The 14,476-nt window shown below is 42.5% G+C and overlaps 2 protein-coding genes across 2 annotated transcripts in view; both read right to left on the bottom strand.

The window, feature by feature from the left end:
• Positions 1-12,350, bottom strand: part of ahrra (aryl-hydrocarbon receptor repressor a) — a 178,810-nt gene extending 166,460 nt beyond the window's left edge. The window contains exon 1 of the mRNA XM_078415540.1: positions 12,242-12,350. Coding sequence (XP_078271666.1) covers positions 12,242-12,303 — 62 coding nt within the window. The 5' untranslated portion in view covers positions 12,304-12,350. The remainder of the gene's footprint in view (positions 1-12,241) is intronic.
• LOC144602431 (E3 ubiquitin-protein ligase znrf2-like) overlaps positions 1-14,476 on the bottom strand; it is a 464,175-nt gene that overhangs the window by 22,789 nt on the left and 426,910 nt on the right. The gene's annotated exons all lie outside the window — the stretch shown is intronic.

Below are 14,476 nucleotides of genomic sequence, written 5' to 3'. Positions count from 1 at the left end.
AAGAATTGCTGTAAGACATTACGCGTTGTGACGCTCATAGCTCAAGATCATAGAAGTGGCTATGGAAAGATAGGCCTGTCTTTTTGTAGGATGCATGGAAGAGTTTTTGTTTATTCTTTAATGGATCAACACCCTGAACTCTTTTTCTGGTTTATTAATGATTTCATTGGTTCTGCTTTCTACACTCATATAGAACTTAAAAATGTCATTATTGTAGCTGCCAATTTTCACCCTGCGCTCACCTTCAAGTGATCAGAGACCCTTCCTTTTTTCTCTCTGAATATCTCCATCACCATCCCAGGAGATAGGCCAACAACAAAAATGGATACCAACCCACAAACTCCCTTGGCTACCAAGATTCTACTTCCTCCCAACCTGCCTCATGTGAAGGACTATTCCAATATTCCAATTGTCCCGCCTCTGCCATGTTAGCTTTGATTATGAGACTTTCTACACGGGTGCTTCTGTATAGTCTTCGATCTTTCTGAAGCAGCAGTTCCACTCTACCATAGTGGTCAGAGCACTTGATCATATCTCATCTATTTCCTGCACTTCAGCTCTCACCCCCCTCTCCTCCCGAACAAGGATAGAGTTCCCCTAATCCTCACCTTCTATCCCAGGTGACTACATTCATTGATCATCCTTCTCAATTTCTGCAATGTACAACAAGGTTCCCACCTCAACTTCAATAGACAATAGACAATAGGTGCAGGAGGAGGCCATTTGGCCCTTCGAGCCAGCACCACCATTCAATGTGATCATGGCTGATCATTCTCAATCAGTACCCCGTTCCTGCCTTCTCCCCATATCCCCTGACTCCGCTATCCTTAAGAGCTCTATCTAGCTCTCTCTTGAATGCATTCAGAGAATTGGCCCCCACTGCCTTCTGAGGCAGAGAATTCCACAGATTCACAACTCTCTGACTGAAAAAGTTTTTCCTCATCTCAGTTCTAAATGGCCTACCCCTTATTCTTAAACTGTGGCCCCTTGTTCTGGACTCCCCCAACATTGGGAATATGTTTCCTGCCTCTAACGTGTCCAACCCCTTAATAATCTTATACGTTTCGATAAGATCTCCCCTCATCCTTCCAAACTTAAAAACTGTTTCGGATTTATTCCAGAACTACTTTTCCTTTTTAGCATTAATAATAATAATAATAATAATACATTTAATTTATATAGCACTTTTCAGGAAACTCAAAGACGCTTTACAGAGCAAACAAGACATAAAAACAAACAAACAAAAGATTTGTCCTGACGGAGAAGCAGCGAACAAACAGCGCCAGCGTCCTCTCACGTCAGGGTCCGGCAGTAGACAATAAAGAACACAAGACACACAATTACAATTTTACACAAACAACCATCACAGTGATTGCTCCAGGCACACCCTCACTGTGATGGAAGGCAAAGAAAAGTCTTATCTCCTCCTCATACTTCTCCCGTGGTCAGGCAGTCAAACGGCTGCCTCGAGGCGATCGAGGCTCTCGACTTTTGAAGCCCCCGCCGGGCGATGGAAGGCCCCAGGGCCGAGCCGAGCAGGCCGATGAAGGTCCTAAGCCCCCACCGGGCGATGGAAAGTGCCGCGGCCGAGCCACGCAGGGTGATGAAGGTCCTGCGAGCGGGTCGATCGAGCCTCGCGATTCGGGGCGATCGAAGCTGCTACGGCTGGAGCTCCCGAAAACCGGTCGCCAGCCAGCGACCTGCGAGCTCCCGATGTTGCGGTCTACAGGGCCCGCGGCCGAAGCCTCCGAGATGGTAAGTCCAGGCCCTGCGAACGGAGTCTTCAAGGTCGATCCCAGCTGGAGGCCGCCAACTCCACGGTGTTAGACAATAGACAATAGACAATAGGTGCAGGAGTAGGCCATTCAGCCCTTCGAGCCAGCACCGCCATTCAATGCGATCATGGCTGATCACTCTCAATCAGTACCCCGTTCCTGCCTTCTCCCCATACCCCCTCACTCCGCTATCCTTAAGAGCTCTATCCAGCTCTCTCTCTTGAAAGCATCCAACGAACTGGCCTCCACTGCCTTCTGAGGCAGAGAATTCCACACCTGCACCACTCTCTGACTGAAAAAGTTCTTCCTCATCTCCGTTCTAAATGGCCTACCCCTTATCCTTAAACTGTGGCCCCTGTAGACCGTAGCGCGAACGGACATACGACATGGAAAAAGGTCGCATCTCCGTTGAGGAGGAGATTAGAAAAAAAGTTTTCCCCCACCACCCCCCACATATACAGAGCTAAAAATAAATCAACACATACATTTAAACGGTAACAATAGACAAAGACAGAAAAAAGACAGAGAGACTGCCGGTGAGCCGCAGCCACAAGGCGCAGCCACGCCCCTCGAACATATTTCCCCTGTGATAAATTGATTATTTTTAAAGTGATGGTTAGGAGAAAGCATTTTATTAAGCCCCTTTTCATAACTTTCAAAATTCCTTCAATGCGTGCAAAGGGCTGAAAACCCTGATTTCGACCCAAAATTGATCATTCCTTTCCACCCACTAACGCTGCTCGATCCACTGAGTTCCTCCAGAAGTTGGATTTTTGCTATTAAAATGTGGTTGCTCTGAGAGTGTCTGGCAACATAATTTTGACATAATTTCCCAGCACAAGCCCAAAGAGCCCATTACTTGCACATGTACAACAGGCAAGCCGCAGGGACTTGTTGAACTTGTGATGTGGTGCAATTTGACCAGGAGATCGCCACAATTGCATTCCCCTCCAAAAGTGGCCAATTTCCACATGCTTTATATTGGAGCAAAAGGGCTGTTCATAAACATTTCTACCCTACCAATGCCTGGATTGATTTTAAAATGCCTTAATTAGATCAACCTCAATATTTAAAATGCAAGGGAATACTAGCCTAATAAATGCAATCCTTAAAGTCTGTTCACTAAAAGTAATGAAAAGTGTGACTGTGCTCAGGACTGGAGGCTCCTTGAGGTCTAGAGCTCAAATCATGTCACACGTATGAATACTGAGCAAAACTAGGAGAGTTGAATCTGGATTTTATCCTGCCAACTTCCCTAGTGAAATAATCATATAAGCAGCCACTTCCCCATGGAACAGTCAATTTCCCCAGTGATATGAGACTGTGCCTGTGGCACGCATTGAAGACATTTCGAAAGTTGTGACAAGGTGCTTAATAAACTGCTTTCTCACTGTCTAAACAGTCAGTGTTAGAAGGGAAAAGAAGTACTCGGATACTGCATTTAAAAGACACTTGGACAGGTATGTGGTTAGCAACGGTTTAGAGAGACCGTGATAATAAACTAAACTAAATTAAACTAAGATACGAGTCAAATGCAAGCAAACGGGACTAGCTCAGATTGGGCGTCTTGGTCAATAGACAATAGGTGCAGGAGGAGGGCATTCGGCCCTTCGAGCCAGCACCGCCATTCAATGTGATCATGGCTGATCATTCTCAATCAGTACCCCGTTCCTGCCTTCTCCCCATAACTCTGCTATCCTTAAGAGCTCTATCTAGCTCTCGAATGCATTCAGAGAATTGGCCCCACTGCCTTCTGAGGCAGAGAATTCCACAGATTCACAACTCTCTGACTGAAAAAGTTTTTCCTCATCTCAGTTCTAAATGGCCTACCCCTTATTCTTAAATTGTGGCCCCTGGTTCTGGACTCCCCCAACATTGGGAACATGTTTCCTGCCTCTAACGTGTCCAACCCCTTAATAATCTTATACGTTTCGATAAGATCTCCTCTCATCCTTCTAAATTCCAGTGTATACAAGCCTAGTCGCTCCAGTCTTTCAACATATGACAGTCCCGCCATTCCGGGAATTAACCTAGTAAACCTACGCTGCAGGCTGAAGAAAGGTCTCGACCCGAAACGTCACCCATTCCTTCTCTCCAGAGATGCTGCCGGACCTGCTGAGTTACTCCAGCATGTTGTGAATAAGTGCCCAGGTCAAGGGCAGCAAGAGCATGGTCACTGAAAGGAAGCATGCAGGTACAGCAGGCAGTGAAGAAAGCCAATGCAATGTTGGCCTTCATAACAAGAGGAGTTGAGTATAGGAGCAAAGAGGTCCTTCTGCAGTTGTACAGGGCCCTAGTGAGACCGCACCTGGAGTACTGTGTGCAGTTTTGGTCTCCAAATTTGAGGAAGGATATTCTTGCTATTGAGGGCGTGCAGCGTGGGTTTATTAAGTTAATTCCCGGAATGGCGGGACTGTCATATGTTGAAAGACTGGAGCGACTAGGCTTGTATACACTGGAATTTAGAAGAATGAGAGGAGATCTTATCGAAACGTATAAGATTATTAAGGGGTTGGACAAGTTAGAGGCAGGAAACATGTTCCCAATGTTGGGGGAGTCCAGAACACAGTTTAAGAGTAAGGGGTAGGCCATTTAGAACTGAGATGAGGAAAAACTTTTTCAGTCAGAGAGTTGTGAATCTGTGGAATTCTCTGCCTCAGAAGGCAGTGGAGGCCAATTCTCTGAATGCATTCAAGAGAGAGCTAGATAGAGCTCTTAAGGATAGCGGAGTCAGGGGGTATGGGGAGAAGGCAGGAACGGGGTACTGATTGAGAATGATCAGCCATGATCACATTGAATGGCGGTGCTGGCTCGAAGGGCCGAATGGCCTCCTCCTGCACCTATTGCCTATTATCTATTGTCTAACACCACCACATTCATACTCCATCCGGATTTGAGAATATATCACTGGTTCTTTGTTGCCACTGGGTCTAAATCCTGGAACATTCTGCTCAACAGCATTATGGAAGTGTTTTCAACTAAATGACTGTAGCAGGTCAGGAAAGGAGCCAACCAGCATTTACTGAAGGGCAAGCAGAGATGCGCAATAATGGCAGGTCTTCCTTTCAACAACTTTATACTGAAAATTTAATAAATTAAAGTACAAAGAACTAAAGGTAAGTTTATTACTGCCTTGTAACTAGTGTTGCTTCTGCAGTATTCATGACTCCGTGCTAGAAACCTGAACATAAGGTGCTGCTGATAAAAGCAACTCTTTTTCAAAGGGAGAAACTCTGTTTCTCTTCAAAATCAAAGAACAACTGATGAAATTGGGGAAAGTGTGACTTTCATTTGAGCAATGTTGTTAGCTGGTTACTTATAGAGCAAAATTGGTTCTGACACATAAGTTATTAAAAAAAGACTTGCACACATGAAGCGCTCTGTAAAATTCAGGATTACCAAAGCACTTCACTACCATTGCAGTATTATTGAAGTATAGTCACTGCCCAAATAGAGGAAATAGAAAAGAAAATTTGCACACAGCAAGGATCCACAAAGAATAATGACATAATGGCCAAATCATCTGGTTATTGGTGATGTCTGAGAGGTAAATAATATTGAGGATGCCTGAAGGAATATTCCCCATCATCTTTGATGGACAAGCACAACATCTTTTCCATCCAACTGCATGAGCAGACACGGCCTCACTTGATCCTTACCCAGCCTCCAACGATACAACAAGGTAATGCACTTCGACACAAAATGCTGAAGTAAGCGGGTCAGGCAGCATTCCCAGAGAACATGGATAGGTGACATTTCAGATCAGGACCCTTCTTCAAACTGAAATGTCACCTAACCATGGTCGCCAGGAATGCCGCCTGATCTGCTGAGCTACTCTAGCACTTTGTGTCTTGTTTTGTAAACCGACATCTGCATTTCGTTGTTCCTGCAGCTGGGAATTTGCTTTCAAGTGAATCGGTTGGGAATTGAACGCCCACAATCAAACTCAAAAAGAGTGAGTGCTATCAGGAACTTCTCTATTTTTACCGTGGAGAAAGACATGAAAAACTAGGAAACTTGAGACAGGTAATGGAGTTGTCTTGAGGACAATCCATATTATGGTTGAGGATGTGCTGGACGTCAAAAGGCATAGGTCTGAAGAAGGGTCTCTACCCGAAACGTCACCTGTTCCTTTTGTCCAGAGAAGCTGTCTGACCTGCTGAGTTACTCCAGCATTTTTGTGTCCATCTTTGAAGGTAGATAACTCTCCTGATCAGATATATCCAAGGACATTGTGAGAAGCTGGGGAAGAAATTGTAGGAGTCCTGGCTGAGATATATGATTCACCATTAGACACAGATGATGTGCCGGATGGCTGGGGGGAGGCTAAAGTTGTATTTCTATTCTGGATGGGCTGCAGGAAAAGCCTCATAACCACAGGCCAGCGAGCCCAACCTCTGTGGTTGGAAAGTTATTAGAGAATTGGTACAAGGTACAACAATGGAACACGGTGATGCACTTCAAGACAACAAAATGCCCGCCCAGTACAATCAGACTGAAGAAGAGTCCCGATCTAAAACGTCACCTATCCATGTCCTACAGAGACGCTGTGTGAGCTACCGAATTACTCGAGCACTTTGTATCTTCTTTTCGATTTCTTTTCCACTGAAGGTTCTTGACCTGCTGAGTATTTCCAGCATTTCTTGTTTTTAATCATAACTATGTCCGTCGGTGAATGTATTATCTTCAAAAGTGCTGTATTATTGGGTGACTTCTTCCGGTGAATCTCAGCTGGGAGTTGTCGAACGGACAGGACTTTGTGATCAAATTACTGAGGTAGAACTTGAATCCATTTATTCACTCGCAGGATTTAGGGATTGACGTTTATTGCCCTTCACAAGCTGGATATTTCACAGGGCAATTGGGTCAACCACATTGCTGCGAGTCTGGAATCACATTCGGAGAAAGAGAGGCAGGAATGACAGATTTCTATCTGAAAAGAATGTTTGTGAACCAGTCTGTTCTTTAATGATAATCTCGTGGTTTCACGAACAACGTTACAGACATGAGCCATTTTATGTCCAGATTTTTTTAATTAACTAAATTTAAATCATACAGCTGCTAAAGTAAGACTTGGATTCTGGATCATTAGTCCAGACTCCTAACTTAACCACCAAGCAACAGTACCCAAATCCAGAACCTGTTGACTTTGAGGACAGAGCACAGAGGACTGAGCAATTTTGGGTAAGTAATGAAAGTATCCAGACAATTTGGATATTGCTGGTGCAACAGACAGATGATACAAAGGCAATCATATTTTGCAAGTCTGTCCGTAGGATACCCAACAGACACTGAAGTGCGTACCTCCCAGGCCGATGAGTCCCATTCTAGTAATGGATCTTCCGATACACATGCACAGATGAAGATTTTCAGTTCATTTCAGTGAATCTAAGGTTCTTTTTTCCTTGTGATAAAAACTCCACACTTGGCACACCCAACTGGAAAATGTAGGCATCATAAATCATTTTCTGATAAATTGATGAGTTGCCAAAATAAAGATTATAATTTTGTTTTAAAATAAACTGAAGAAAATATAAGGACAAAGAAACCAAAACCAGGTGTAGGCCATACAGTCCCTTGAGTGTACTGCACCATTCAATGAGGTCATTGTTGATCCAATTCTTAGTGCATTTTCCCTCGGATTTAGTTTAGACTTGAGATTTCAGAGATTAAGCGCGGAAACAGGACCTTTGGCCCACCTATTCCGTGCCGACAAGCGACCACCTCGAACGCCATCCTACACACTAGGAACGTTTTTTTAAAAACATTTTTTACCAAAGACAATTAGCCTACAAACGTGTATGCCTTTGAACTGTGGGAGGAAACCAGAGCACCCAGTGAAAACCCACGCGGTCACAGGGAGAATGTGCAAACTCCGTACGGTGTCAGAATCTAACCCAAGTCTCTGGCGCTGCAAGGCAGCAACTCTACCACTGCCAACCTCACAGTCTTCAATGTAAATATTAGTTGAGTTATATTTTGTTATAACTAATAATTACCAAATATAAAATGCTGCTGTTGACTTAGTGGCCTGTGCTCTGTCCTCTAAGTCAACAGGTCCTGGATTTGGGTACAATTGCTTAGTGGTTAAGTTAGGAATCTGGACTAATGATCCGGAATTCAAGTCTTACTTTAGGCTTGCACAAAATTTTGATTTTGATTTTCTGTACAAAAATAAAATGGTGTGTTGGCAATATATTTTACAAAGTTGATGGTAGATTTTACTTTAAGGATGTGCCTTCATAGTGCAGATAATGTACAGAGACTAATATCCAATCATGCTTGTAAGGGGCTTTTCAGTGATATGACCAGGCCACACATAGGGGAGAATCGCCAGAATAGTAAGAATTCAATGGGACCACTGAAGTGACTTTCAGTGCACAATATCATTGGTTTTACAAATATAGTTGCAATATATTGCCGAAAATAAAAGTTGAACATTTGCTTAACTCTGTTTTAATATTCAGAAGTGACCTTTTTTCCCAAACAATTAAAGCCTAAAAACACCCCTGAACTTAATCATGACTAACAACTGTAAATTTCAAAATACACTCATCAACTGACCATTAACAGCCTTCTTTAGTAGTTTTTATTTCAAATATTTGCAATTTCATGCATAAATGTTCACCTGATCAACCCCAAATAGTTAACCATATTTGTTGAGATTGTGCCCTCTGCTCTAGTCGTTTCCGCCTGCCATCTATCTTCTCAATCGTTTATAATCTTGTATATCTCAATGGGATCTCTCTCATCTAAACTCCACCAGGCATAGGCCTCAATCTTTATCACAGAGCAAACCCCTTATCCCAAGATTCAGTCTCATGAATTTCAGTTCAGTTTTGTAATTCTCTCTGCTTGGCTTCTGCAGTAGGCAATGTAACTGTATACAATTCAAAATGCACAGTAAGTCAATTAACAATCTCTTTATCATTGAAAAAATTTAAATGGAAGTGATTAATACTTTAAATTACAACAGACATCTTTAGAAGTTGCACAACTTAGACCCAGACACATTGAACAAAACACCAAAGATAGACACAAAATGCTGGAGTAACTCAGCAGGATCTCTGGAGAGAAGGAATGGGGATGTTTCTGGTCAAGAACCTTCTTCAGACTGATGAAAACAAAACAAAACACCAAGTTGTGGAGGAACTCAGCGGGTAGATTGAACATTGAAAATTAACCACCTCCCCTCCCCTTCCCTTCAATTCATTTCTATTTATAAATTTAATTCTTCTCAGTATTTTAAACAGATTTAGATCAAATGGTTTACCTGATAAAAGCACACAAATCATATATTTATGTCAAGCTTCTGAGTGCATAACAGAATAGGAACTATGGAGTGGCTCGCTAAGTGAAATGGCCTCATTTTAACCTGCCCAGAATATATAGAGAGAGAGAGGCAGAATGAGGTGATGCTGAAAGCTACTTATTCTGTAGGTTTCAAGCATTTTGAAGATGAGATAAAGGAGACCTAGAAAATGTGCGGACCTTGAACATGTCAAGATAAAGGGGGTTTGAGCACACACAGACCCTGAGCAGTTCTGATAAGGGGGTCAAGGAATCTGAATACCAAATTCAAAAAAGAGGGTTTTCATGAGAAGCAACAAATAAAGTAAACCAGTTTTGCACTTGAATTTAGGGACAGGCTGCAGGGCTAAAGGAAAAAACAGAAGACCCATTCCAAGAGTTACAACCTCCAACTAAAACAAGGAACACATAATATTCTGAAAACATCGTTTGAGGATTATAGCCCAGTCATTGAAAAGGTTGAAATTTGGTTGAGTTGAATAAAGGATTATTGGCAACCGATTGGTGCTAGTTTAAACTGATCTCAACACTCCTTTCCTTCCACTCTCTCACTGCCTTGTTTACTCAAGGGCACGCATGAAAAACATTGGGACCTTTCCACTCCAGAGATGTGGGACAGGAGAATGATGAAAATTGCAGACAGTGTCTTAAAGCAATTTCACCCTCAGCTGCTCCAGAGGGGAATAATGGGGAAAGCAGGAGATGGAGTCGGGCAGCCATTAAACATCTCACCGTGTTTAAACCTACTTGAGGTGAAATGATTCTATGAAAATCCCAATGCTAAATTTACACCCAGGCTTAAAAGAATTAAGGTGGAAATTTGTTGGAAAATGGAAGCGAGCTCATTTCACACAGACGCACCTCACCAATTTATTCCACAGGGAATTGTAACCTAAACTTGTGCAAAGAACAGGATGTGAGACCACCATCGGTGTGTAACCTTACCCAACATCATGCTCCATGGTTGATTCTGAGTTTTGATTAATTGTATGTACTTCATTTACATAGAGCTTATAAATTTGGTGTTAAATAATTGTTTCATACAGCTCACAGCACAGAGGTCTCCTAACATCAACAATAGCATATATTTATATATGCTTTTAAGGTCTGACCCCAATCTCAAAATGAGTAATTTGGACAAGTGAATAGTGTTGGAGTATTGAGAGCTGGGGGGAAATAGAAACTTTAAAAGGTTGCACTAATATTGTTTGGTGTTTGTTTTATATAATCTGAACATTTTTGTTGTTGTTTATTATGGTTTTTACAGAGTACTATGCTTACATATCTGTTGTGCTGCTACAAGTGAGAATTTCATTGTTCCGTTTTGGAACGTGTGACAATAAAGCACTCTTAACTCTTCTCTTGAGGTTGCAAGGGGTGAGACCATGAGGAGTTCCTGAAACAACTTTGTGAATGTATAAGAAATGTCTGAAGAAGGGTCTCGACCCGAAACGTCACCCATTCCTTCTCTCCGGAGATGCTGCCTGACCCGCTGAGTTACTCCAACATTTTGTGTCTACTCGTGAATGTATAAAATCAACAGGGTGTCAATACTTGTCAATGAGGAGGAGGGTGCTGGATGTACGGGCTTCAGGGATCAGCTGATGTATAAAGTATGTGTGGACTTGTAGGAGAGGGTACTATCAAAGTGACACAAGGTGTTGTCCTGTGGAGTGGATCAGAGTGAGCATGGCACAGGCTATTGAATAACTATCCCACGGTAGGAATCAGCAGGCAGGAGACCTACTTTGCATGTTAAAGTGGCCACTTCTTAGCAGAGGTATTCTGGGAAAACATCCCCAGATCTCTTTCAAAATATTCCCAACTTCTACCGATGTTATAGGCAGTATGTCAGTGGCGATCCTCCTAGTTTGCGGGTGTTAACTGTCTTGCCACTGTGAGGCTCTTGTCTTGTGCTCAGCAGAGAGCACGATCAGGCAAGGTATGAAATGGGCAGAAGACATGAGTTAGCTGTGTTCTGGATTGGGTTCAATGGGGTCTCATTGATCAATAAAATGAACTTCTCCTGCAGCAGTGAGGTCCAATTGACGCTAGTCTTTCCAAAGCTTATATCTGAACTGCAGCTGGGTCAATTTGTCTTATTGGTTTGATTTTATTTTTGACTCAAGTTCAAATCAGCAGATCCTGGCACTAGTTTGACAAGTTGCTCATATTGTGAAAGAAAACAGACAGCTGGTCAATCAAAATTTAACTAAAAACCTCTCAGCACCCTGAGAATGTAAGTGTAACTGGAAAAAGTTTGAGTAAAATCAAGTAAGGTAACTTCAGCTAAGAAATTAATGCAATGTCCATGTCTACAAGCAGGCAAGAAGTCGATAAGATATTGAAGAGATGTTTCTGAACGACTTTGTTAGAATTATGCTTGTGAAGATATATTTTATGATTTAATTGCATGATCTCCTGACATTGCATGACTCTAATTACTGCAAAGAGAAAGGAAAATTATAATTCCATGATAATGGAATCACAAGAGTGTTCGTATCACATAATATGAAACATTGACATTTCATTAACTGTTTATGAATGTTTAAAATCTTTTAATCTTAAAAATTTACCTTAAAGATTTTATCCTGAAACTTCATGAATTTATTTTTACAAGCAATTATCTCAGTGAATAGAAATCAATAAGTGAATTCATAAATTGTGAATACCCACATAGAGTAGAATTAATAGTGAAATATACATCTATCTGCACAGTGGTGAAACATAAATTAAAATATTTTAGAATTTGAATTAGCATATACATATTTAAAGTTTGGTAGATGGATATATTCCTAAATTGATATTAGAAACTCTTACAATTGATGCCGTTTATCCACATATTGGTCAATTTGACAAGTTAAAATCGCTTTAAGTTTCGTTTCTCTTTACAAGTCAATGATCTCAAATCTACTTTGAAAAGTCTCGGGTCTTTCAACGCTCATCGTCCTTGTTTGACATGGTTCAATTCTCAGCCAGGTTTGCCAGTGTCTTTTTATAGATATTTTACAGTGAAAAACAAAACAAAAAACAGCGAATTTGAGCGATCGCTACCCGGGTCCCTGACATCAACCGTTTGACTTCGGACATTAAAAAAAAAGGATAGTTTCACGGACTCTGCGTTTTGTCCGACCGGCGACTTTTGCAATACTCACTGTTTCTGGATCGGCTTCCTCCGTTTTCTGCCCGCGTACATACACTCTCCGAGGGGGATCATGGCTTCGGCCCCTGCCAAACAGTTACAGGTGCTCCATTAGTCAACTGTAGCCCGGTCCACTCCACTCATTGCCCGTCCTGCCCTCCGCTTCCCTGTCCCCTGCCACGGTGCAGTCACAACCCATTACTTGAATCTCTCCCAAACAGGTTAGTTACTACCCACACGTCAAAATAGCTGCTGCCGCTTCAAACTTTCATAGTTGTGTCTACCCCGAGCCAGCTCTCATTTCACTAAACGTTTATGTGTATGTGACAAATAAATGACTATTGACTATTGATTGATATTGAGCTTGTCCGAGGAAGCAACCCAGCCTCTGTTAAATCGGGAAATAGATAATGGACTGACTATATAAAACGTAAATAAATGTTGCGGAGGTCACATTGCATCTGGAATAACGCGTTGAGCTCCCAATAGACTGACTACCTGCTTGCTCCTGCATGGAGTCCACTGTCCTAACCTCTGCAATGAACCATCTCCAGGGTGCAATCGACTTACCTGACCCCAGGCAAGTTTTGGCGGAGCTTCGAGTGGCCGATATTCAGCACAGTTCGCGTAGCTGTCACAACTAGTTCACACTAAACACACACACACGCGTATCTGCACATCTACTCGATGTTGATGCTAATCATCGTGAGGTTTACATGTGTTAGTGGTGGTTTTGCCGCACTAAATAGCCCAACGATGCGAGCCTCACTTCCTTATATTTCAGGTACCGGATCCTATTCAATGTCATCAGAAGCTTTGCACGCAATGTCATCCACAACTCTAGCCAGAGTGGTGAGTGGTGAGTAGAGAGAGAAAGAGAGAGAGAGAGAGTCGGAGAGAGAGAGAGATCAGCGCGCACACGGCACTGAAACTAAAACTCACCAGACATTGAGAGAACTAGCAACAGCAGCCCGGTTTATCTTTTTTTTTTTAAAGACTTTCTTGATTTGCAAATTGTATTAGAACAAATAATATGTTCAATGTTACTGGATGACTCCGAGTTTGGATCGATGCCAACTTCCCACACATCTTTCCAACAACGGCATTTTAAATTGTTTTATCCGATGGATTGGTGGAGCAAGTTTTGGACATGTAACAAAAAAAACTTAATGCTCACCATACTGTATAAATCTACTTGGAGTGCATTCGCCAAAATAATCCCCCACCCGGTATATAGGAGGACTGGGGAGACATGATAGAAGTAAATGTAGGGAGAGATAGATCTGCCATGATTGAATGGGGAGTAGACTTGATGGGCCGAATGGCCTAATTCTGCTCCTAACACTTCTGAACTGATAACGTGTGAGAAGCACAGATAAGGCAGGCAGTCAGAATCTTTTTGCCAGTGTGGAAATATCAAGGATTAGAGGGCATTGCTTCGTGAGTGGGGCAAAGTTTAAAGATTATAAGATTATTATAATAATATAGGATCATTAAGGGGTTGGACACGTTAGAGGCAGGAAACATGTTCCCAATGTTGGGAGACTCCAGAACAAGGGGCCGAAGTTTAAGAATAAGGGGTAGGCCATTTAGAACGGAGATGAGGAAAAAGTTTTTCAGTCAGAGAGTTGTAAATCTGTGGAATTCACTGCCTCAGAAGGCAGTGGAGGCCAAGTCTCTGAATGCATTCAAGAGAGAACTAAATAGAGCTCTTAAGGATAGCGGAGTCAGGGGGTATGGGGAGAAGGCAGGAACGGGGTACTGATTGAGAATGATCAGCCATGATCACATTGAATGGTGGTGCTGGCTCAAGGGGCCGAATGGCCTACTCCTGCACCTATTGTCTAATGTCTAAAGGAAATGTGCAGGGCAAGTTATTTTACCCAGAGAGTGGTGGGTGCCTGGAACGCACTCCCAGGGGTATTGGTGGAGGCAGAAACGATGGTGGCATTTAAGAGGATTTTGGATAAGCTTATGGATATGCAGTGAATAGCAGGATTTGAATCACGTGCAAACAGAGGATTTTTTTAGATTTAGATTTAGAGATACAGCGCGGAAATAGGCCCTTCGACCCACCGTGACAGCGCCGCCCAGCGATCCCCGCACACTAACACTATCCTACACCCACTAGGGACAATTTTTACTTTTACCCAGTCAATTAACCTACAAACCTGTACATCTTTGGAGTGTGGGAGGAAACCGAAGATCTCGGAGAAAACCCACGCAGGTCATGGGGAGAACGTACAAA

The sequence above is a fragment of the Rhinoraja longicauda genome, chromosome 2, assembly GCF_053455715.1.
Source record: "Rhinoraja longicauda isolate Sanriku21f chromosome 2, sRhiLon1.1, whole genome shotgun sequence".
Lineage (NCBI taxonomy): Eukaryota > Metazoa > Chordata > Chondrichthyes > Rajiformes > Arhynchobatidae > Rhinoraja > Rhinoraja longicauda.
The sequence above is the reverse complement of the archived record's forward strand: the minus strand, read 5'-3'. Positions and strand labels throughout refer to the sequence as shown.